The sequence below is a fragment of the Cynocephalus volans genome, chromosome 10 (assembly GCF_027409185.1).
Source record: "Cynocephalus volans isolate mCynVol1 chromosome 10, mCynVol1.pri, whole genome shotgun sequence".
Taxonomy (NCBI): domain Eukaryota; kingdom Metazoa; phylum Chordata; class Mammalia; order Dermoptera; family Cynocephalidae; genus Cynocephalus; species Cynocephalus volans.
Genome location: NC_084469.1, coordinates 115,258,471 through 115,283,085, shown reverse-complemented (window position 1 = coordinate 115,283,085; position 24,615 = coordinate 115,258,471). Strand labels below are relative to the sequence as shown.

General features: G+C 46.8%; 1 protein-coding gene across 3 annotated transcripts; it reads right to left on the bottom strand.

Moving 5' to 3' along the window:
- Positions 1 to 24,615, bottom strand: MTHFSD (methenyltetrahydrofolate synthetase domain containing). 3 transcript variants are annotated; one of them, XM_063111511.1, is made up of 8 exons: positions 24,551 to 24,615; positions 21,578 to 21,681; positions 19,737 to 19,850; positions 17,699 to 17,812; positions 15,607 to 15,697; positions 12,275 to 12,387; positions 11,900 to 12,025; positions 1 to 2,144 (listed from the first exon to the last, which is right to left on the bottom strand). In XM_063111511.1, the coding sequence occupies exons 1-8, from the start codon at positions 24,564 to 24,566 to the stop codon at positions 1,674 to 1,676; spliced, it is 1,149 nt and encodes a 382-aa protein (XP_062967581.1). In that variant the 5' UTR covers positions 24,567 to 24,615; the 3' UTR covers positions 1 to 1,673. The 3 variants fall into 3 exon arrangements, with proteins under 3 accessions (XP_062967581.1, XP_062967582.1, XP_062967583.1); XM_063111512.1 differs by lacking the exon at positions 19,737 to 19,850 and adding an exon at positions 19,591 to 19,704; XM_063111513.1 differs by lacking the exons at positions 19,737 to 19,850; positions 21,578 to 21,681; positions 24,551 to 24,615 and adding an exon at positions 15,789 to 15,963 and having other exon boundaries at positions 17,699 to 17,784.

The following is a 24,615-nucleotide window of genomic DNA, read 5'->3' as shown; positions in this document are numbered from 1 at the left end:
TATTAACTTGAGTTATAACTCTACAGTCCTAGGGTCGGGGTAGAGTCAGGCACGACTGGATCCAGGAGTTCAAATAGTGGGATCAGATGCAGCTTCCCAATCTCTCGGCTCCCGTGGGCCCATTCACATCCCACGTTTGTCCTGAGTGACTCCAGCTGATGGACAGACACACTTACTCTCTCTTCTCCTGCAGCTGCTGTTCTAACAGTGGCAGATCAACAATAAAGCAAACAAAAACTAAGAGAATCTTTCAAGTACAAGAACGATCCTGGAAAAATGGGAAAAAGCAGAATGAGGAGTTGAGGGTGACCAGGTGGCCACTGAGGATTGGGGGTCAGAGTTGGCTTGTGACACCGAGTGTCAGGCCAAGGACAGGGCCAGGCCGAGGCCTGGGGGCCAGGCTGTGACACACCTGTTTCCATCCTTCTCATTTTATTCGAGACAGCTTGGAAAAGACGTCTATTTCACAAGCAAATCTGTCTAAGAACAGATTTTCTTTCTGAAGTCTCCACAGTATCGTCGTTTTAAAATGCTATTGCAAAGGGAAAAATGAGCATCCTGAGAACATTTTCTTTAAAGCACATGCAAGGCCTGCCCTCTTGAGGCATAATAATGTGCTTCAAATATACTTAGTAAGACCCTCTGGCTAAAACAATTAAAATTTCCAACACATTTACATTTGGAAAAAAAAAAATCTCCACTTAAATGCTTATTTGACTTGCCTAGCATCAACTGCAAAAGCACTTTCATTGAGAAGCACAGTTCTGCCAAAATCCAGCTTGTTTTTTAGAAACACAGAACTGGAGAAAAGAGTCCAGAAAACACTGGCCCTGGGCACGTGTGCGCGTGTGAACAGGACATCAGCTGGCACAGGGCTCATTCCCAGCGCCGGCCTCTCTCACGAGACAGACCTTCCTGCCTTGTGGCCAGAGCTGAGAGTGTTCACCCTCAGAAGCAGGAGACTAGGGGACCATGGCGAGTCTCACCCCATTGTGGGTCCCCATTTCATCGGCTCCCCCCATGTGACACCAGGACTGAGCTGTGATGAGCAATTCATAACCTGGGGACTGAGCCATTTGGGCTTTTGCGACTTGGCTTTCCCCTCCAGTCATGCCAAGCCCAGGATCATGGAGCACGAGGATGCTTCTCTGGTTTTTCCCCTGTTCCCTGCCTGGTCCCTGCCAGGGCCTATCGTGGGCAGGATCCTTCATCCATCTTCTTCTACCCCATCCCCCAACTCCTAAATCACCATTTACTAGCATGTGTTCGTTGCTCAGTCCTCTAAAATGTTTAATTTGCTGTCCCTCCAGAGAAACTGGCACAGCTAACACAGTCAAACAGGTGCAAGGAGCAAAAAACTCCAGAATCTGAACAAACCAACTCTGCAGCCTCCGCGTGCTGTGAAGTGCATCATGTACTAGCCCCCTGCCCATCTGGAGATGCAGCACTGCCTGAGGCTGGGACTTCCCAGGGAGAGGTGGGACAGCGGCAGCTAAGACAGCGGCAGCTCAGACAGCGGCAGCTCAGCCAGCAGCAGCTCGCCACATCCCACCACACAGGACTCCTGTCCCATAGGAACCCCAAGCGGCGGGCTGTCACATGTAAGAGACGGCTGGCAATGGCAACAGTGTACCTGTCCAGCATGGCTCTGCTGCCCATGGATGCCTGTCAGGTCACTTGTCCCTCTGGTGCCTGGCCAGCACCACCCTCAAGGTGTTGGTGCCCAGGCGCAGGCCCTGCAAGCAGGAGATGGCCTGCTGGGCTGAGGCTGGGTCCTGGTAGTGGAGGAAGGCCCTGCACTGTGGCGCTTGCCAGGTGAGCCGTAGGGGCGCTGCGCCACGGTCTCGGAGGGCCCTCTTCAGATCACTCACGCGGGCATCTCGGGGGAGGTTCCCCACATACACAGTGGCAGCAGGTGGGGCCTCTTCCCTCTGCAGGCAGCCACGGGCTGCTCCCATAGAATCAGCTTCTGGCTGGGATGTATCCTGGGGTGGTCTGACAGCACTCGGGGGAGCTGTTCGCTGGCTGCCAGATTCTAGAAGGTTCCAGTGCTCATTCTGAAGAGTGACATCTTTCCCAGCCTGCTTCTCTCGGTCACGGAGGGTTCTCAGTATTGGGATTTTCTCCATCATCTCACGGCTGATCTGAAAAAGTAAAGCAGTTCTGGCTATTCTCAGGGGGTCCAATAGGGGCAAAGGCATGCCAGGAGCATGTGCCCTGCACACTCACATGGGAATCTCTGACTACCCGCAGCACACACGGATGGGATGCAGAGCGGTCCAACTTGGCAATGTGGAAAGGGGGACTCCCGCTGTCTGAAATAGAAGACCTCACCAGCCTGCAGCTGTGACCCCCCTTCCCCCACTTAAGTGAAACCCAGACTCAGTGGAGCTACTGTGTAAAGTCCACCCCACATGCCATGGCAGTGGGCAGGAATGGGCCTCTACTTTCCTCGAGACCCAGGAAGTAGAAAACTGAAGCTGGGAACTTCGGCAGGGCCTCCTACCCAGAAGAGGTACCTAAGGTTGCTAGCGTTAGGGTTACAGGGTCACAGATGGCAATTCCCCTAAGTGCCCCCCAGGATAATGGGGAGTTTCTGCCTCGATACCTGCTCTTGCACCCCACCTGTGCCTCTGAGTGGGATGAGGTCTTTAATAGGGACACAGGGTCTTCTCTCCACTGAAGGAATCTCTGTGATCAAACCCTTCAATGCAGAAACAAGGCTTGTCTGAAATAGAATGCTACCTTTGAAAACACTTTCTAGCAATGGGTAACAAAGCTATGAAATAACAAACACTACACAAAATTTAAGTGTCAATGTACGGGATGTGGTATACAAAGGACATTGCTGGCTTTATCTAGATTGATCTAATTGATCAACAAATATCTCCTGAGAACCTGCAAGAGAGGAGAAGGTAGAGGAGTCCAAGCATATGAGGCAGTTTTCTGCCTGCAAGAACAGTCTCAAATAGTTGATCCCACCCGAGCAGCCTGGAACCAGCTTGAGGCCACTTCAATGGTGAAGCCCTGAGGGCTCCATGCAGTGGGGCAATCTGCACTGCGGGGGGCTGCCTGTATGGGTCAGGACTAGCCAGGTTAAGCTTGAACAACTGTGCCTGGGCAGAAAAGCAACAGACAAATCCTGTTTAGTCTTTTTGGCAATTCTCATCCTTTACAGATGCTTTTCACCTTTCTTTTGGTCACAACGCTTAGATATGAGCACGTTTACCAAGGGGCAGGCATTGGTCCAAACATGGGGCTTCCCACAGATGGATTTACCTGAACACAGATTAGCACAAGTTAGACAATTACACATTTTCTACAATACTAAATAGTTGAACTAGTATCGATGTTCATATTATATTCAGAATCATATGTAACTCAGAGTAACTGTTCCTATCCTTGGCAGGGTGACAGAGACCTTTATGAGGGACTGGGGTTCACGCCCAAGGACTCACCTGCGATTTTGTGTACAATTTCCTAGGGTCGCCAAACACTATTCATAGACCTCCAAACTGTAAACGGTGCACGGGTATCAGGTTAGGAATCAACACATTAGAGTGAGATGGAAAAACCATGAACGTCGGAGAACAGTCAAGAGCCTTCTCACAAACCTAAAGGCTCTAAATCCTCTTTAATTAATATCTGGTTCTCTCACCCAGTGCTAAGTAGAAAATAATCTCCGCTTCATGCCAAACCTTTTCTTTGGGCCAGAGTCCTCTGTAACGACACTGCTCTGGCTCCCTGGCAGAAGCCTTGGCAGGTGCAGGCACCTGCTTTGGTCTTGGGAATGGCTATGACACTAGGGTGCCCTAGGAAAACTTTGCAAAGAGTCTTGCTCCTTTTCACGTTTCCCATTGTTGAGACACAAAGGAAAAAAGAAAACTCACATCTGTGCCATGGACACAGCTCAACACGTAACTGCTCTTTCTTACCAAAAGGAACGTTTCCTCCATGTGACCCTCCACAATGCTTTTGAGCTGATTCGCCACAAGGAGACTAACTTGCAGACCAGAATCACAGCAGCTCTGAGGCCTAATTTCAAAGATGACCTAAGTCCAACCAAATAAACTCCTTTCCATTCTCATATTCTACCTTCTCAAAGAGTTCTGTCTTCTTCTGGAATATTTAAAAACAGATTTAAACTGGACATAATGCAATTTTCAAGGATTTCTTAAGTCCCTAGAACTGGTATTTAGAAAGGATGATAAGATTTAAAACTGCCATTACAAGACAAAATGTGTGTCTGTGTGCTTATCCAGAAGAACTAAGTGTCACTAAACTGAGCACAGCAGGAGCCACAAGGCCAGAGCATCTTGGAAGGTTGTGGGGGAGGGGTACGGGGGCACCCTTCTGGTAAACACTGCACTTCTGATGGGCCCCCTGGAGTTGCCACATCATGGTCCACTGGCCTATGTTACTATAACTCCTGTCTGTGTGTGTCCAGTGGTACCTCAAGGTTCCCTACGGCAGAAGCAAGTGTTCTCCGGCCAGGGCAAGGCTCCACACTTAAGTTTTTGTAGCAAAAATCCATTAAAAATTTTTTTGACAGTTTTTCTTATTAACATAATTGGTTATATGTATTTGTGGAGTACAGAATTGAATTATCATACATTGTACAATATGTGGTAATCAAATTAGGATAATTAGTATACTCATGTTTACAAAATGTAATCAATCTTTGTGACCCTTAACTAATTTTTTGCTAACCCCCTTCCACTCCCCCACCTCTAATAACCAGGGTTCTGTTTTTTTTTTCCGAAAGTTCAATGTATTACTGTGATTGTTTCTTTCTTTTCTTTCTTTCTTTTAGCTCCCACTTATCAGTGAGGACGTGGTATTTCTCTTTCTGTGCCTGGCTTATTTCACTTAACATAATTTTCTCTAAGTTCATCCATGTTGCTGAGAATGGCAGAACTTCATTCTTTTTTATGGCAGAGTGGTATTTCATTGAGTATATACCACATTTTCCTTATGCAGATGTCTGTTCATAGACATTTAGGTTGATTCCAACTCTTGGCTACTGTAAATAGAGCTGCAATAAACATGGGAGAGCAGGTATCCCTTCAACATGATGATTTCCAATCTTTTGGGTATATACCCTACAGTGCAATTGGTGGATCATATGTCAGTTCTATCTGTAGTTGTTTGAGGAATCTCCATACTGTTTTCCAAAATGGCTGCACTAATTTACAGTCCCACCAGCAGTGCAGGAGGGTTCTCTTTTCTCTACATCCTCATCAGCATTTGTTATTCTCTGTCTTTTTGATAACAGCCACTCTAAACTGGGGTGAGATGATATCTCAGTGTGGTTTTGATTTGCATTTCCCTGATGCTGAGTTATGGTGAGCATTTTTTCATATGTCTGTTGGCCATTTGTATATCTTCATATGAGAGATATCTATTCAGCTCCTTTGCCTGTTTTTTAAATCAGGTTATTTGTTTTCTTGCTGTTCAGTTGTTCAAGTTCTTTGTACATTCTGGATATTAATCCCTTGTCAGATGCATAGTTTGCAAATATTTCCTCCCATTCTGTAGGTTGTCTTTTTGCTCTGTTCTTTCCTGTGGTACATATCCTCTGCACACATCACAGGAGGCTACTTTACCCTGGGCCAGCACACGAACGAACTATAATCAGCTGAAGAATAATGGAGATGTTTTGGCCGCACGTCATGAACTAAGTGGAAATCTGCAGCACTGGCACACTGGCACCTGCAGGCGGGCCTTCAGAATGGAAGTGCCCAAATGCACCCCTCTCACACAGCTCGCTGCCTTCCATAAGAGCAATGCGCTTTTGGGTGAGGAATGACGAAGCTTCACGTCAGCTCGCTCCTTCGCAAGTCCTAAATAGGAAACCTCCCTCATCACGAAGTGGCTTTGCCACTTCCCAGCTGCAGGCCATGCCTGCAGCCAGCTGGATGCCCCAGTCCACTGTGGTACTACAGCTGACAAACTGCCTCCTGCAAGCTAGCTGCATGCTGCACGGCCACACCCCGGACGAGTCCATGGCAGCGTGACTCTGTTTTTCCTGGCTGGCAATTAGGAACCGTTGTTACATTTTGTCAATTTGCAGTGTGAAATGAAAGATTCTGCTTGTTAATCAAACATAAAAAAATATTTTTGCCCTTCTGTAACTAATCATTCCATTCTCAAAAAAATTAGCAATAAAGCAATTCTAACTTTCTTTTCTGTGCTACAATCTCTCTGCGCTGAAGCATACAGATGCCCGTCATTCATAAATATAGTTCTCTTTAAAGATTAAATTAAAAAACTAGAAATACATGCTGTTATGAACCTGTCTGTAAGCCATCTGCTGCCAACCGCAAAAGAAATTCTAGTCTTCAGTCGGCCGCACTCTACTTTTACACCTCTGGATGAGTTGCTTTTCTTTCTCGATCTCACTTTACTTGATCAGAAGATTAGGAGCCCAGGAGAGATGATTTTTAAATCTCTCGTTCTAAAATGCTAGTATGCTCAAGCAGCTACTGGCAAAGCTAAACAGAGACACCATAAGTATTTCTAGTGCTAAATTCAACCACTATAAAAATGCCTACTTCTCTTGCATGAGACGAAAGCTTATCGTTTATGGATGAAAATGTTTTTAGATACTTCTAAATGGCCAAGGTGAAATAGTTACCTGCCGAATAAGTACGCTCAGCACAGAAGAGCAGGGAAAGCCGAGAGGACGTGTCATCTCTGGTACCAGCACCACGCTGTGAGACTTCCGCTGGCTCTCTTGATCCAGGTGTCAATCAGTAGAAAAAGGCTCCGCAAGGTTAAAACCCTATCATCATGCTTCCACTGGCAGTGCTGAGGGACAGCAGGGGCACCTTAGAACCTCTGCTGCACAACGCTAGCTTCTGTCTGCATGCCGTGGCTCCCGTCTGGCTCGTGTTACCTCTGGGTCCATGGGGTGGCCGTGTCCCACCTGCTTGGCTCAGAGCCCAGCAGCTTTTTGTTTTAGTTGCCAATGCGGGGCATCATCCCCTTGGAGAGGAACAGCTATGTGGCTCAGTTCACACAGACACGTATTCCAGTGTCGCCCACATACATATGTGTGCACACAAATTCTAAGAACCAGTGCATATGTAGCGATTTTGGTTTTTGATTCTCATTTTTACCACCTGAGGACAGATATTATGTACCTTAATGCTGTGTGGCTGGATTCAACTGCACTGGGCAGAATGTCTACCTGGGAAAATGTTTATCAAATTTACTATCTTCTCCACTGAATATTGTTGATTGTAAAACATATGCTTATTGGGGGAAAAGTAGGAAATAAAGGTGAAATCCTACTTCCCAGAGATAACTACGGTTAATATTCTGATGTATTTATTTCCAGTGTTTTCTCTCCGCATATTTTAACATAGTGAGCACAATACAATTACAAATCAAGCATACACAATTCTATACTGTGCTTTTCCACTTTATACCATGAGCATTTCTCATGCCATCATATAGTCTTTAAAAGGCTTATGCATTTAAATTGCTGCCTTCCCCCTGTTTTAAGGCACTGCATAATACGTGAGTACACATAAATCTTTATCTGAATTTAAAATATTTCCCTAGGACACATTTCTAGAAGAAGAATTACTGGGTCAAGTATAATAATTCTTTTTAAATAAAAGCAGCCATCAGCCCTCTTAACTTACTGGCCCAGCTGTAGGTGGGTGCCAGTTCCCAGTTGGTCAACGTTACTTCCAGAGAACAATTTTTTATACAGGATCTGAAATTGAGCTTCAGTGTCCTAAGACTGCTGCTCCCAGGGGCAGCCCTGGCACCCAACCCTGTTTTCTGGAGTGTCTGTAAATCAATGCTGCATATTGTGCCCATGCGAGCACAGCCCTCCTCAACAGGCCACGTGGTGATGAATGGGCTGTGCTCTGAAAGCTACAAAATCATTTCTTTGAGTTTAAACATGAGAATGGCCCTGGCAGAATGCAACTTTCTTAAATGAGTAAATGAGTTGCCCTGAGACAGTCACCTGTCCAGATTTTGGTCTCTGGTGTCCACAGTGACTCCTCTGTAATCAGCAATGATCCGTTTCTGGCAATTCCCGTGGGAAATAAAGATGCATGTGTGACTAAGAGTCCTTCCACTGGGTGAAGGCCAAGCAGTCCTTTGGTTCATGGCTGATGGTGCCCAGGCCTCCTTCCTGCATCTCCATGCTGGCCCACCAGGCTGGCCTCCACATCAGTGTACTTGTGTCTCTGGAGCCTGAAGCCACACCCCGTTCCTCTACCTCCAGGGTATTCCTAAAATAAATATTTTACCTTCCCTCCATCTCATTCAACCTCTCCAGAAAATGATAAAAAAGGCGTGGCTGGGTCTTTATGTCCAGGTCCAGCCATCCGCACTGGGCAAGAGGAGCACGGCATACCCCCCAGTCTAACCAAATGGGGCTGGGAGGGCTTTGGTCACAGGCCTAGGTCTCGCCTCACAAAGATCACCTCTGCCACTGCCTTCTGGCTGCTCACTTGGGTCTAGCAGGCGGCCACACGCCCCAGGCAGAAGCTTTGCTTCTTTGTGTTAAGTGTCTGATGCAGGTACCCCCCAGCCCAGGGAGCTAGCTGGGCCTCAGCGCACAGACCCCTGTGACCAGGGTGGGCACTGGGCTGGGGCTGCCCGACACTAGCAGGTCTGGGACTTTGGACTTTGACAATTTGCTACTGCACATAGCCGAGGCATCCAAGCAGATGGCTCTCAACCTGCCATAGATCATCTTACACATGGCCACCTGCAGGGAGGGACATCTGGATTATGTCCCCAGGATGCCAGAGGATCACCTGAGCTGGCCAAACTGCCCAGGGTCCAGGACCATGCTCCAACTTCCATGCCCAGCACTCTGATAACAGCCTCTAGCCTGCAGAGGTCCTTGGTGTCCCTAGGGATTCAGGGAGTTCTGTGTCTTGGGGCTGGTGTGGCTGGTGACTGAGGCATCTTGTGGCTTGGACATGTCCAAGTGTCCCCTGGGTTCTACAGGTGAGTAGGCGAGGTGGCCACCCTGAGACAGAAGGGGCCGTGTGGACAGAGGTGATGATGAACCTTCCAGAAGAAGGAAGGAAAAGCAGGGCTCCCCGTTGACTACTTCTGTGCCTCTCTTGCTCTTCCTGCCCAAAGTTTCCGACAAGGTGTGGGGTGCTGGGCTGCACTTTCTTCCAGCCCTTACCCAACCTACCGGTTCTCCTCTGCTGCAGGGGAGGGGACAGACAAGGGAGGAAGAGCATCAGCTCCTGAGGGGAGGCATCTGTACAGCATCTGTGCACTCGTGGGCAATGTGGCAGGCAGCACCCAAGGGGCTGGAGACTCAGGTCACTGTGTCACTGTCCTCCTCCTCCACTGAGAGACAGTATAGGTACACCACGTGCCAATCCACAGTCATGGAGAAACATGTGCAGGACCCCGTCTTGGCTCTGTGAACTCCCCAGAAGCACTGTTGAAAGGACTTAGCCCACAGCACAAAGAAGAATCATGCAAGAGTGTCCAGGCAGATTTCTCATGTTTACTATCAACTCTACCTTGCATCTGTGACAATGACGATGATGACAGCTAACGCTTTCAAGGACCAGGCTACACATTTTACATGCACTGTCTAACACCAACCCTAGGTCAGTACTGACAGCATCTGTGTTTTACAGATTATCAAACAAGGCAGCTTGGAGAGTGTGCCGGAGGTTGTCCTACAGCTGTAGCTACTACGTGGTGACACTGCACTTTCTAAGCTCAACCATATGCTCATTGGCCATCTGATGGGAGCATTTTTAAAATCGTGAGGCACTGGCAGAGGAAAGCTCACGTGGACTTCGAAGGTGAGACAAGGAGTCACATTGCTTAATGTGACTATAGTAAGATAATCCATCTACATCAGGCTGGTCTATAAGCTTGGGAAGGACTCATGTTCCTTGAAAAGGTGGAACACAGGCCAGAAAATCACATGCTGAACAATCTTCATGTATTAAAAGTGAGCAAAGAAAATGCACATTTTGTACTTATTTCAAATCCTTCATTTAAGAGAGCTACAGGATATAGAAGATATATTCTAGATATTCCAATAAAATAGATAGGAGCTAAATTATTGGATTCTAATACCTATATGATAAGAATGTATAGCTAGGACATCATGAAAAGACAAACCAGTATTTACCAAAAAGTTAATTTGAGACAGTATTATATAACCCAGCACTGAATTATCTCCTTCCTCTATCCCAAATCTTTTCTGGAATTTAGAGATGTCTCCCCCCCCCCACCCCCCACCCCCAAGAAATGTCAATAAAAATTCACTTTGGCTGCACAGGTAGCAAGACTAAAACAGAAATGTCAGGGGCCAGAAAAAGTTGCTGATTTCATATGATCCATGCAAAGGGATGATCAGCTCGTGGTAAAACCCAGAACACAGGCCCCCAAATGAGAAGTGGCCTGTTAAAAGTTTGAGACTCTTGCCAAGGCATCATAAACAATTAGCCTTTCCATGGAAGAGGGTGAAAAAGTTTGGGGTCTCAACAAGCAGGAAAGCCCCAACTTCCCTACACCCATCAGCGTGGCACACGATGCTGTAGGAAGCATTGGTTGAGTTTGGTTTTCTTTTATGTGAGAGAAATTATATTCCTCTAACATGTTCAATGACCTCATTTGTTACTGCCTTTACATTTTTCTCGTTAAAATCTGCAGAATGTAACCATGGCTGTTCCCCAACATCTCTCTCCTTCTAGAGAGTCTGCCCAGAGTCTTCCTACTATGGGCTGCAGTGGACCCTCTCTATGTAGTGCTGGCCTCAACAGGGCCACCAGCAGCTTCCCTGTGGTTGGTCCCCTTGTGCAACCTTCCTGAGACCCCTATTCTCAGCTCTAAGCAAACACCAGCCTCACTGCTCTGTCTGGTGGACAGCCTCACTAAAAGGGAAGCTGTGGACCTCAACTCTGAGGTGCACCCAAGCTCTTATGAAAGACCAAAGGACATTTTAATCTTCAGGATGGGAGGTGACCACCTTCTCCCTGGCACTCCTGCTGCACATGGAGGGGCCCACCCATCTGCTTCTGGGCCACACATGTTATTCCTCTCTGCTTTCATCAGGGGTTAACCAGGAAGGAGTGTACACCCCGGGTGGCCAATACTGCCTGCCTGAGGCGCCTGCAAGGAGAGGCCCTGCTGGGCCCCGGTAAATGTGCCAGGCGGTGTGTTTATCCTCGGAGGTGGATGTTGTTGATTTTCCATGCCCAGAGGCAGAACACTTTTGAACTCTGGATGATCTGGATTTAAGAATGGAAAACAGACAAACGTGCTTATGTGAGCAACGGGTTCATTCCCACGAAGCACATCTGCACGTTTCCTCAGTACTTCTGGCTGCAGGCCGGCAGAGACAGCATTGTAATCTACGAGCTGCCTTCTGGGGTCAAACTCCTACTGCAGACTGTGCCAGTACCTGGGCTGGAGATGCAGTCACAAAGGCATAACAACACTTATGAAGCCTTTGGTACAGGCTTCCACTCAGTTTAGTTCTGCCTGGAGATCCAGAACTGCAGTAAGAAATCTGGATTTACAGAAGGAAAAACTAATGAGATAGGGCCATGCAGACCTCCTGTAGCCAAGAACGAGAAAACTACTCTCAAAGAAGCAAAGCAGCTGGCAGACAGAGCTTCAAGGCAGGATGGTCAGTTCTGCAATCTACAGCAGCAGATCTTGAACCTGGTTGCTTATTGGGGTCCCAGAGATTTGTAGGTAGATTCTCGGGCCCAGGCCTGGAGCTTGTCATTCAGGAGCAACATTGCTCACAAGCTCCTTGGGTGACTCTAATGTACAGCCACACCAGGGCGGCAGACAGCTGCTATGCTGGACAGAGAATAGCAAGAAAGAGGGGCAGCCTGGAAGCTGCAGGCCAGCACCAGCCATGGCCATGACCCACCTTGGACCACGTGATTCCTGTTGGCCTTGGGCGCTCACAGCCCGTGGTGATGACTCTGGTTGGAGTGAGGATATAGTCAACTGTGATGTCGTGATCCTCAAGGAGCACCTCGGGTATGTCCATGACCTGGCCAAACAGAAGCGGGGTAGAGAGAGGAGTGGGAGGGAATGCTGCTCAGCCGTGTCTGCTGTAGCACTCGGCTAGCTAGAGAAGCACCCAAACCATCCTCTGCACAGAGCTCAGCTGCCACACCCCTAGCAAATCCAGCCCAGCAGATCACCCACACTCACGAAGGTGGCTGCGTCTCCCTCTCCACCCCCTGGCTCCCTCAGAGGACGAGACAGTGGTCCCACCCTGCCCATCCACAGGAATCACCTGGCAGTCGTGGACGATGGTGACCACAGGCGTCCCCTTGCTGACGGCTCCCATCGACACCATCATGGCGTACTCGAGATCAGCGTAGCCCTCTCCCTTCCCTATTCTCCAGCCTAAGAGCCAATGCCAAGAGTTAGCGTCTCTGTGGGGTCCAGGGCATCACCAAGGAGTGCACTGTCCATCAGGTCACAGCGGGAGGAGAAACCTGAACCCAATATCCCAGGCCCATCTATAGAAATTTCCATAGGCACCCCACAACAGCCCACCGAAGATGAACTTTCAAGTGTAAGATGGGAGCAATGATAGTGAAAATGTATAGCAGTCAAAGCATAATGAAGTAAACACCGAAACTTTTAAACATGTTATGAAGGGAAACCGAGCTCACGTTTATGCTAACAAGACTCACGTTTAAAATTAACGAAAGAGTAGTTTTTTAAAAACTACGGACAAATTCCTACTGAAAGCAAGATTTTTAATTTATTTACCTTAGAGGGAAAATAAAACTATGAAATCAGGGACACATGATTTGAGAAGATATAGCTCTGTCTTCTAAAAGGCATTACATAATTACCCAACTCAACCTAGGGAGGGGCGAGTTAAGCAGTACTAGTACCTTTTCATAACTTGTAGGTGGTGGCACACAAAAGGATTACCTGAAGTGACAGGAGAAGCTAAGATCAAACCTCGGTTTACCAGCCTCTCCAGCCAAATCAGCCACTCAGGAGACAAGAATGCAGCCAGACAGTGACCACTAAATCACCTGGGGCTCCCAACTTGAACGTGCACATCCCTCTCACCTGGAAGCTCCAGAGGAAAAGCACTAAATATTTACCCAATTCGACCAATACTGAATTGTAACCAATTCAATAGTTACCCAATTTCAAATTTCAGAAATTTGCTTCTGTGTGTACCCTCAGCACCATCCCCAGGAGCACACACATCATGGCTGATGTGTATTTCAAAGATTCAGATCTGATCGTGCTACTTTTACAATTAAAAACTCAACTGTGCATGCAAAGAAACAAGAGAAAGACCAGTGAACAGGAAAATATCGATATGAAGTCCGTAGAAACAGACAGGCATATGAGCAGTAAACGTACGAGAAACGCTCAACCTCACTTACAGTTCAATGCAGTTCAAAGGCAAATGAGATGCTAGTGCTCACTACCAGACTGCTAACACTCTGAGTCTGATAATTCTAGCTATGAACAAGGGCCTGGGGAAAGAGGCAAGAAGTACAGTGTTGGGGAGCGTAAATGAGCCTCCAGAGAGGTGGGTAGTTCGGCAACATCCCAAAGTTTTAAAATCTACCCTTTGGTTCAGCAATTCCCCTCCTAGGAGTGATTATCCTCTTGATAGCCTCCAAGGCACACCTAGACTGTCCAACAAGACTGCACTTCACTCTACCATCATCCATAAGGGGAAAAACCAAACACAACACTGGAAATAACTTAACAGGTCCAGCAGTCAGGGCCCGGTTAAGTTACCACGGTCCATCCGTAGGAGGAGCGCTGTCCAGCATAAGGAGGTGAAGGGGAGTTTGCCCTGCCCGCACTGATCGGCAGAAAACTCTGGGATGCGTTACCAAGCAAGGTACAGAGCGCTATACATGCTGTCAGCCCTTCTGTGACGGTAGAAAAAGGACACATAAAATCTACACTTAAAATATATAAGACGTCCATGTCTCACACGCTGCTGATACAGATGTATGTCCACACTGGGAACTCTGGGCATGGGAGTTTGGTGCGGGGCGGGGGCTTTCTCTGCTCTTCAATTTTCTACACAGACGCACAGCTATTTTATTATTTTACATGGGGTTATCTGGATAATGACTGTTTTAGTCCGTTTTGTGTTGCTATAACAGAATTACCTGAGACCGGGTAATTTATAAAGAAAAGAGGTTTATTTGGCTTACGATTCTGGGACAGTTGCATTTGGCATGGGCTTCAGGCTGCTTCTACTCATGGCAGAAAGTGGCAGGCTGCCGGTGGGTATGAGCAGATCACATGGCAAGAGGAAGCAAGAGAGGCAGAGAGGAGGTGCCAGGGTCCTTTAAACAATCAACTCTTAAGGGAACTAGTAGAGCGAGAACTCTCTCACTACTCCTCCTCCCCCAGGGAGAGCATTAATCCATTCATGAGGGATCCGACCCCATGACTCAATCAGTTTCCAACACTGCCACATTGGAGATCAAATTTCCACATGAGTTTTGGAGGGGACAACACATCCAAACTCCATCAATGACATTTACAAAACATTGTTTTCTTCTTTATACATCTCTGAACTAAAAAAGAAAACTCCTGAGGATCTTTCTAAGAGGAGACCTTTCCTGATATCCCATTGACAAGAGTCTAGCCCAAATGCTGTCACCTGGCTTCAAGGCCTCTGAAAGCCAGCCCCAAGCCACCAAAGGGCTATGGTATGTGTACACGTGTTTCTTCTACCTGAGCGCCCTCCCCAGCTCCATCTGCCTCAACAATGCCTGGGGTGCAAGAGCCAGCCCTGAGGCCATCTACGAGGAAACACCCTGCTCAAGGCTAGTGGACCTCTCCTCTGCCCGGATTCTAGCCTGTGTCAGTCCCACCCACTCACAGTGCACCAAGGCAGAGACCACGCAGCACCCGCCTGGCATGCAGAGGCACACAGGCCATGTGTGCTTGTGAGCGCCAATCCTTGATGACACAGATAAAGCATCTGGAACTGGGAATATACTAGGAGCAAAGAAGAAAGAAAGACAACATCCCACATCCCAGCCCAGAGTGAGGGCTGGGAAGGGAGGGCTCACTGAAGGGGAGACACCATGGGTGACTCAGTCACCCGCCCTACTCACAAAGGACCCCCTGCCTCACGGACCAAGAACTGTCTGTGTCACCTGCTGCACAGCCAAGAAGCAGGCCTCGCAGAAAGCCTCAGGGACAAGTCATGCTGTGCAGGAGGCTGCTGCTCCATGATAACAAGGTTAGAACCTCAAGTTTTTCCACTTGCTGGAGTCCCTCCAAAACCAACTATTTACTGACATCTGCAAATAAATTCAGCTCCAGTTCCAATGAACTTAACAACAGAGAAAATCTTTCACCACCTGAAGAGAGTTATCTCACTTTATTATTCCTGCTAGGAAAAGTGAAAATACTATGAAGGTGTGGAGTTGGGGCTGAGAGGGGGCAGGGCAAGTCAGTTGTTCAACATGAATGATAAATGCAGGCCTCGGAGACTAGACAAAGGTCCAGAAAGCAGAAATTACCACCAACTTAAAAAAGACAAATACAGACTTGCAGAGTAGCGACCTTTGGGAGAAGCTGTCACATCCAAGAGTTCTTGTTTTCTAATCTTACCTTTTTCAGAAACGGCGACGGATCCCACCACAACTAAGTCCACGTGCACTCTGGAGTCCAGGCCGATGGGTACACTGTAGCTCCTCACACCCTGCAAACAGACGTGGATTTGAGAGTTTCACCCGCAGCTGCTTCCTCACTTTACAGCTGACGATCAAAGAGCATTCAGGGTCTGAACCGACCTCCCGAACAAAACCCATGCAGCACTGCAGATGCGGCGTTTTGGGAGAACCAGAGTTCCAGAAACTATCATAGGGAAGATCTCCCACAATTTCTTTCCCAGGAAGGTGGCCAGGGGGAACTTGCAACACAAATTCATAGGATGCTAATCCCATAATATTTAGCAAATCATTTTTCCTGTAAGGCAGAAGAGCATAGTGGTTAAAACACAGGCTGCAGAGTCCCACAGAACCAGGTTCAGAAACCTCTTGGCTGTGGGACCTCAGCAGGCTGAAACTCTCTGAGCCTCAGTTTCTTTACCTGTAAGATAGGGACACTGCCCTCTGCATCACAGGACCGAAGTTGGAATTAAATGAGATAACCGAAGTTATGTATTTAGTGCATAAAACATGGTCAGTAAGTGTTGTATGACGTTTACTCAGAGAAAGTACTGAGGCCACTACCTTTACGTATAGCATGCTCACTTCTAAAATACTACTTATTCAACCAAAATGTACCAAAAGTACACCCATTTATACTAATAAGGCCTGTTTTTAAAAAAAGAGGGAGGCTGAATATGTTCATGATTCTCAGATAAAAGGTTTACAAGTACATCTTGTAAAGTTTACAAAGTACCCTTTCAGTCCTTCTACAGAATAACATCTGGCAGTAGCAGATCATCTGATGTGCTAGTAGGCAGTGTCAGTATAGACGTATGACAAGTCACTTAAAGGGTCAGTACATGTGATAAGTTTGGGGTCTCCCAACAGTCACACCAGTGGTTGGCCTGTGACGCCTTCCACTGTGGGGAGCCCAAGTTTTCTTTATGTCAGAGCAGCCACAGAGCCAGGTGTCACCACTGCAGAGGGTCACATGGCTTGCACTTGTGAACACCGGCCATAACCAGGGTTCTCTCTTATTTTCCTACCTTTATTTTTCCTTTACTCCTTTATATATATTTTTTACTTTACTGCATGGATTTTTGTAAGCCACATCAAATTATATTTTTGGAAGGAGACAGGGTATCAATAAACTCTGAATTCAATTTTTATACATTAGACTTAAGTGGTAAGTCCCTTAAAAAAAGAATGTTTTGATTTGCCATTTTTTTTAATTCTCCGCAGATTAGGAATCATATGACCTACAGTTTACTTTAGGATTTTTAAAAAATTAGCCACATTCTGGGGGCCAGCCCATGGCTCACTCGGGAGAGTGCGGTGCTGATAACACCAAGGCCATGGGTTCGGATCCCATATAGGGATGGCCGGTTAGTTCACTGGGTGAGCCTGGCGCTGAAGATCCCCTTACTGGTCATCTTTAAAAAAAAAAAAAAAAAATTAGCCACATTCTATTTCTTTAACAAAAACATTAGACAAATTCCATTATAATGCACCCTACTGTAATATTTACACACTTTGGTTTTATTAGATTGTGAGGCATTCAAAAAAAATCTCATAGATATAATTGTCAGAAACTATTAATTTAGAACTAGTGAGAAAATTTCCAATTGAACATGTTCTGGAAACTCCACCCGGTCTCCCCAGTTGCTTGGGTGGATTTGATGAACAGGCCAGGAGTAAGGAAAGCTACACAGAACTAAAAGCCACCACAAGTGAACACTGGAGGGCGCCAGAGTACCTGATACCTTATTTTACCTTTCCTTTTTTAGTGAGGAATTTATAATTTGCCAACTTGGTGCAAAACAGAAACTGAGTTACAAAACAGCATCCATTTATTCAAAAATGGAATCAATTTATTCAGTTTTTTTAAACCTGGCTTAATGACAGGATTGCTGAATAACATCTCTGTTCATTTGGTTATGCTAAAAATAAATTTCAATTTTGTGACGCTCTTTTATGCTATTCTAGCTCATCAGAAGTCTCAGCAGAGAACAATTCTTTCCTGGGAGGGTGACACTACTTCCAGCACTTACCTGAGAGGTGGCACATTTTCTCAAGATGTCTTTAGTTGCCCCAGGAGGTGGTGTGATCTTATTAAACAACCCTGTTCTCAGTCGTGGTGTGGGAACCAACAATGTTTTTTTGCTCTTTTAAAGAAAAGACAATTGATAAATTCCAAAGTTAAATTTATACATAGGACTATCTTGTATATGTTTTTAGCATATCAGGCAGGAAGGCAAGTTACCATTGTCAGCATTTTTTGGTGTGCGCCAAGGAAATCACTTGTTTGCAAAACCAATTAAATAATGGGTAGTGATCAATCTTAACTTGGAGTCACTAGTCTGCACCACTTTACCATGAACAGGCAGGATGTTTACTAAACTTGCTAATTCTACTTTAGGTGCCATTCGAAGTTGTTACAGGTAAAAACTGACAATGCAAATCCAAAGATCTGTTCTCACAAAAATTCTAACCATACTTTCATTTGCCCCCTGTGTTCTCATCACCAAGAACTATAAGTTATGATAATGTTTTACCTTGAAACCAAATTACGTTGCTCCACTAAACATTTATATCTAGTTTGCTGTTCAATAAATCACAGTCTAAGAGATCAGTAATCATTATAACTAATATTTTAGTATTAGTTATCATGTATCAGTAGTCTTTTTCTACTACTTAGTTCTCAAATGTCTATTGCAAGTCCTTGAACAGGGGTTCTCCAAGTGGGCGCTCTGGGCCCACAGCTCAGCAGCTCTGGGTACCTGTTCAGAAGCCAATCAGACCTGGGGGGTGGGGGTGGAGGCTGGAGCGTCGATGTGGCTTTTAACAAGCCTTCAGGTAATTCTGATGCACACGAAAGTTTGGAAACTACTGGCTAGGACATCTCTGTAGATTATGCAAGGCTAGGCCATAAGGCAATCATAAAATTCCTAAAACCTTTCATGTAAACAACAGTTTATTTTGGTTTAAAAGCAGGAGGTGATATCCCAAGACCAATGAAAGACCCATAAAATCGCAGTTTGGCCTTCTTACATAGAAGTTTCTCAACCACAAAGAAGAGTATTTCAACACAAGTAGTTGTAATTACCACGTGCTATTTTTCTACGGGTGATAAAGATGTTTGGGTTCAATCCTCTCTAATGTCCAGGTTCTGTGTACTACGTACTATTTGGATTGCCCATCCCCTATCTCAGTGGATCTCAGCCCTATCTGCACATGAGCATCACCTGGAGAGCTCTAAGTGTTACCAAGGTCTAGACCTCACTCATGAACATGGTATGGCCAACAGTCTTCAGAGCTCCCCAGGTGATGCCAACATGTGGCCAGAGTGGCAGATGCTGCCCAAGCCAGTGGTTCTCAAACCCGCCTGCTGGGAAGCACCATCAGGGCATGGATAAAAACAGCATCCCAGTGCCACTCAGAGACTGGTTCCCAGGCCTGGGACTGTCCTGGGAAGCTGTGCAAGCACCCAGTTACTGTACGTTCTGACACAGGCCACTGTGTCTCCAGGTGTGGCCTGTGACTGGGCACATCACTAGTAACTGCCTGCACACAGGTGGGGCTGAGGATCCTGGATTTTTATCTGCTTCCCAGGTGATTCTCAAGCCCACTAGAGTTTCCAAAACCACTGAGGAGTCTTTAAGCACCAGAGTGCAGAGACCACATGTGTGTCGGTATCGTTTTCAGCACTACACCCCTATGCCCAGCACAAAGCCCGGCATACAGCACATTCTCAGTAGCTCACTGTTTATTTAACCTGAAGAAATGAAGGAATGAAGGGACAGCACGAAGCTCAGATGCCCCATCATGCCCTGCTTTGGAGGGAGTCAAAGACACCATCTTTCTAAATAAAGGACTGCACATATCTACCTGGAGAATGCATCCCCCCAGGTGGCCAGGTCTCAGCTCGGGGAAGTGGGATTACCTGCAGTGCCAGCAGCCGCACACCTTCCAGCGGTTTATCAGGGTCCACTTTAACTTCCTGCATTCGGGCAAAAACGTCTAGATCTTTGATGTTTTGGCAAGCCAGATAAGACCCCTAGTTAGGCAAACAAACAGAACTGCACTTACGTTGAGGACGAAGAAGCGAGCACTTTTCTGGGGAGCGTCAGGATTTACTTTAATGGTTCTGGCCATTTTGAACGCCTGCAAACGTGGGAAGTGCTCAGCAGCGTGAGAAGCACCCTGTTTCAAATGCAATTGCACGTTACTGAGCGGACAATATGACCTCCAGCCAACGGCAGCCCAAGCAGCCGGCCCAGCATCACACCTAGACAGATGGGCATACTAATTCTAAGATAGCAACTAAGAGTCACCTGAGGAAACATCTAAGAAAGGAGTCAGAGTAGAAAGGGATTTGAGAAAGCTAGTCTAGCCTCAATGTAGTTTTTACTAAAATAAAACATTCATTCTAAAAATGAGTGCAGTTTGATGAATTTTCACAAAATAAGCACACCTGTGTAACCACCGCCTAAATCATGAAATAGCATAACCCAGAAGCCACCCCCCCGCCCCAGTTCATTCATTTTGAACGGTCTTTAAATGATTCTGTGAACCCATCTTTTCCCCGGCACTTCACATACATCTCTCTCCCTGGGGAACAAGCACTGAAACAAAACAAAACACAAAAACTAAAAAGCAACAAAATCATATAGAAGATGTTTTTCAAAGGGACAGGACGATCTCGGAAACAGTAAGAAGGGTCAGAGCCTGCTCTGGAGAAGCCAGGCCTGGGGTGACATAATCCAGCCCAAATGGGTGAAGCAAGCAAGCAGGCAGTGTGCGGGCTGCGCAGGGCAGCACGTGTATTTTCTGAAGCGCTTTTCTTTTCTGCAGGAAAATATGCATGTGAAAATTGTGAACTGTGTTACACTGTGTATTGCTACAGCAATAGCTACGCTAATTGTATGGCTAGGCATTTCATAACTAAAGCCAAAAGTTTTCATTATTTTAGTTATACTAAGTTTCCATTTGTATTGCCAGGGCTAGGACTCAGACTCCTCAAACCCATTGTACAGACTGGGTCACAGACCCCTCACATGCAGGTCCATGCTAGGTAATTGGGAAAGATCATGGAAGCCATTGGCAGATGACACAAGCTCAGTCCTCAGCTTCCTCCGCAGAGACTGTGGCTTACAGCAGATCTGGCAGTGGTAGTAGCAGCCCCCCCGAGGGCATCCCGGGAGTGAGGGGCACAGTGAATCAAAGCCACTCGTCCTTTATACTTAAGTCCATAACCCAGGACACCTGGGTGCACATGGGCAATTACATTAGACAATAACCAAGGAACACCTGAGCACAGGTGCATATTTACATCAAATGCTCGACAAGATTCTGAACAGCTGAGGGGCCCTGACCATTTTCCTTCATTTTCCCTACACACTGCCTCTTTCAAGCAAACTTTTTTCTATTAACACTGTCATAAACAGACATCTTTGTTATCTTTTCAGCAGCTGGGAAACTGAGGCCCAGTGCTGTTAGAGAATGGCAAGTCATTCATCTGTTCCCAAGGTGCCAGCATCTGGGTTTCACTCTCAAGCGCACTTACTCATAATGTTCTTAGGGAGGCCAGTTTTGTGAAAAGGCATCACAACAACAACACCCTTCCAGCTGGCATAAATACTTTACTTTGTATCAAACAGAAAACAGTAGCCTTTGCACCACCTCACCTGGAAGACACAGCAACCCACCCTGCACGGAACGGCAAGGGCCCTGAGCAAGGAAGGGTAGGTAATGTGACGCGGGCTGTCTCTAAAGGCAAGGAGCGCCTGGCCAGATGGTTCTGATCCCCACCATGCTCACTGCTCCCCGTCTACTCCACCGTGAAGCACAGTGCGGAAACTGCCTTGCTCACGTTATTCATTCAGGAATACCTCATTTTCCTTTTAAACACTCCTGGAATGCTTCAGTACCTTAAAGTTGGGAATCCTGTGATGAACAGGTCGGGGAAAGTCAGCTACATTTTGTGATTCCATGTAGTCCCAAATTTGCTCACGAATGTCCTGTTTGGAGACACCTATCACAACAAAGTTTGTCACTAATGAAGTAAAAAGGAATCCCACGTGCTTGCAGGCGCAGATTGTGTCGTATGTCTGCTCCAGTTACACTCTCAGGTCTCTACACACAAGACCAGATCTGATCTCTACATTGAAAAACCAGGGTTAATAAGTTTTATACTCACCACAAATTATTAAAGACCAAAAATAGAGTAAATTAAATAAAACCCAAGTATTTAACCCAGTTTTACTAACCTTGTAGCAGTAGGAGAACAAAATACAACCCAACCCTGTAACCAAGCGTCCTAGAGTCCTCAGTTGGACACACGAGCTCTGTTAAGATGTACAGGGAACTGTAATTGAATACTCAGTCCATTCAGTCTTAATAAGACTGATTAGTTTATTCCTGCTGTGAATCAAGGAAGCCTTCCTTAAACCTAAGTGATGGGTAAGCCAGCTACTATTTTGGTTTACTAACTACCATTCTTTATCAGTGAAACAATCTTTTATTCTATCTCCAACTTTGGAAATGCATTTTTAGGCAACAAATAAACTTTATTTGATTGCAGCAGTACTAATAAAACTTGCATTAACTATGTGCTACTCTTGGAGTACAGAAATATAAAAATCAGTTTCCAGTTACGTAGAAAAAAACCATAAAATAAGCATATTCGTATGAACACATTTAGAAATATTTACTGAATTTTTGTTTTTTGTTGGTCCAGGGATATTCTCTTCCTTGTACAGAAGTTTGTTTTGAGTCACTGTGATATCTACCACCTGACATATCTGCCAAAAAACTTATTACATGGCCCGCACTGTGAATTGTTAAGCAAGGAATTTTGTATATGGTAATATTATTCAATAGTATACTCTCACTATGAACCTCAAAGTAGATTTAGTGCCCAAATCTAACTCCCCAGGAAGAGTGCTATTTAATGTAGGCCATCCAAAGGTCTCCACATAAATCGTGCATAAGGGAGTTGGAAGGGAGGAGTCAACCTCTTCTCGTCAGAGATTTTACATATGTTCATGAAAACTAAACACACCCAGATTAGGAACGTGAGATTCTGCACACACTGATGGGCAATTAGCTGGTTTCCAATCTTTTGCTACTGAGGTATGCTCCCCCTCCCCATTTTACATTGACGTTTTAAAGGTCTATGTGTAGTTCTAAGGCGTGAGGGCTGGCCCTAAATCTCCTGGCAAAGTGTGCACACGAGCCCCTTCAAGGCTAGGCCCTAGAGCCCGCCAGAGCCCACTCCAAACGCTACTGGTATTTCTCGAACCACTTGAGAAATTGAAAATGCAGACTCGAGTGTGCTTAGGGATCATGTGTCTCCAGAGATGAAGGCTGAGACGACACTGCTGCTGGCCTGGGGAGGCCACACTGGCAGTTTCTGGCTCTGGGACTATTCTTCCCTGCTGGGAGCTTCGCACATGCCAGCCACCGCCAGAAAGTGTTCCACTCCCTGTCCCCACGGCAAACCCTTCCTCTTCAAGGCCCAGCTTCAGTCACTGCCAGAAAGTCTGCCTTCAGGATGAGTAAGGTGCTGCCCTAGTGCTGCAGATCCCTCAGTCAAGGGCGTTGAGTGAGCTCATGTATGCAAAGCCCCTGCTGGGCATTCCCACCTCGTCTGCCTCGCCTCCCCTTCACTTCCAAAAACTGGTTCAACCACTGTTGTTTCCTGCCCCCAACACATCTGTCCACCTCCCTCTCCCTTTCAGGCCTTTGTATCTCCTCTCCTCTCTCTCCCTTCAGGTCTAGCTTAGACCCCCCCCCCCCCCCCCCCCAGTAAGCACACCAAGTACTCAATCTCAGACAGATGCCCTTCCTTTAAAGGCCCAGAGTCCCTCACTGTTTGGGTTTTTTTCCAAATAGAAACAACGACATTGGCACAGTTATTATAAAGTTATTACATATGCCACCTCTACTAACAACTCAGAAGACCTAGGATACCCCCAACATTGTGAAGGATAATGCGTGGGACACAAGAAATGTAGAAATTGTGGTCCCTGCTCCGGAGAGTCACTTAATCACAAACATGTAAGTGACTCCCATTTATGAAGCAATGGGCTAATTGGCAGGGAGAGAGAGAATGTGGGAAATAAAAGGGTAGCTCCTTGCCCCTGGAAAGCTGTGAGAACATGGAAACCATTAAAATAACAATAGGTGACCCATATTAATGTGTGAAATGACTGAACTCTCTACTCCTCCCAGTGGCTGTGGGCTCTGTCAGGTCAGCTGGGGTCTCATTCATCCTATCCCCAGGCACAACTCCGTCCTGCCCCTGGCAGGCCTCTCCACAGGTCTCTATTATCATCCTACGGTTCATCATTACCTGTTTACTGTGCTGTTTAGGCGCTGCACATGCAATAGAGGGAGTGGGTCTGTTCACGTCTGTGGTACCTGGACTTAGCGCCTCACACACCTTGAGCGTCAGTAGCACTGGGGACTATCTCTGCCTGACAACCCTGCAGTCAATCATCGAGGCTCCCCCACTAGAGGGTGACATCCCAGGGGCCAGGGCTCTGGAGGAAGCCTCCTCAGTGCCTGGAGCAGGGCCTGGAGCGGCCAGGTCCTCGAAAAGCATTTGTCAAAGGCGACACTGATTAGCGCCCCAACTGAGGTTAAACTGGTTTCTACCTGTCCCCGCCACCAGTTGTGAGCCTCAGTTTCCCCCGATCTCACGGGGTGGCTGTGATGACTGGCACATGGGCCCCACTACTTGCACGGCAGGTGGCCCTCCAGCCTCTTCCTCCTGCCATCTCCTCCGGGATTCCGGGTCTGAACCGGCCGCGGGTTCAACCCCGAGCCCCACACAGGCCGCCCGGAGCCCCCCGCTGCCCCGCCCCCGGTGGTCCAGCCCGCCCCCCAGCGCCTCTCACCCTCCCTCGGCTCCATGGCGACGCCGTCACCGCGCGACGCCTCCCGGGGTGGAATCTGGCGCGGT

Coding starts and splice junctions, on each gene's coding strand:
- MTHFSD (XM_063111511.1), bottom strand. Junction 12,388..15,606: donor CGTCGCCGTTTCTGAAAAAG/GTAAGATTAGAA, acceptor ATTGGCTCTTAG/GCTGGAGAATAGGGAAGGGA. Junction 12,026..12,274: donor CCATCGTCCACGACTGCCAG/GTGATTCCTGTG, acceptor CTGTTTGGCCAG/GTCATGGACATACCCGAGGT.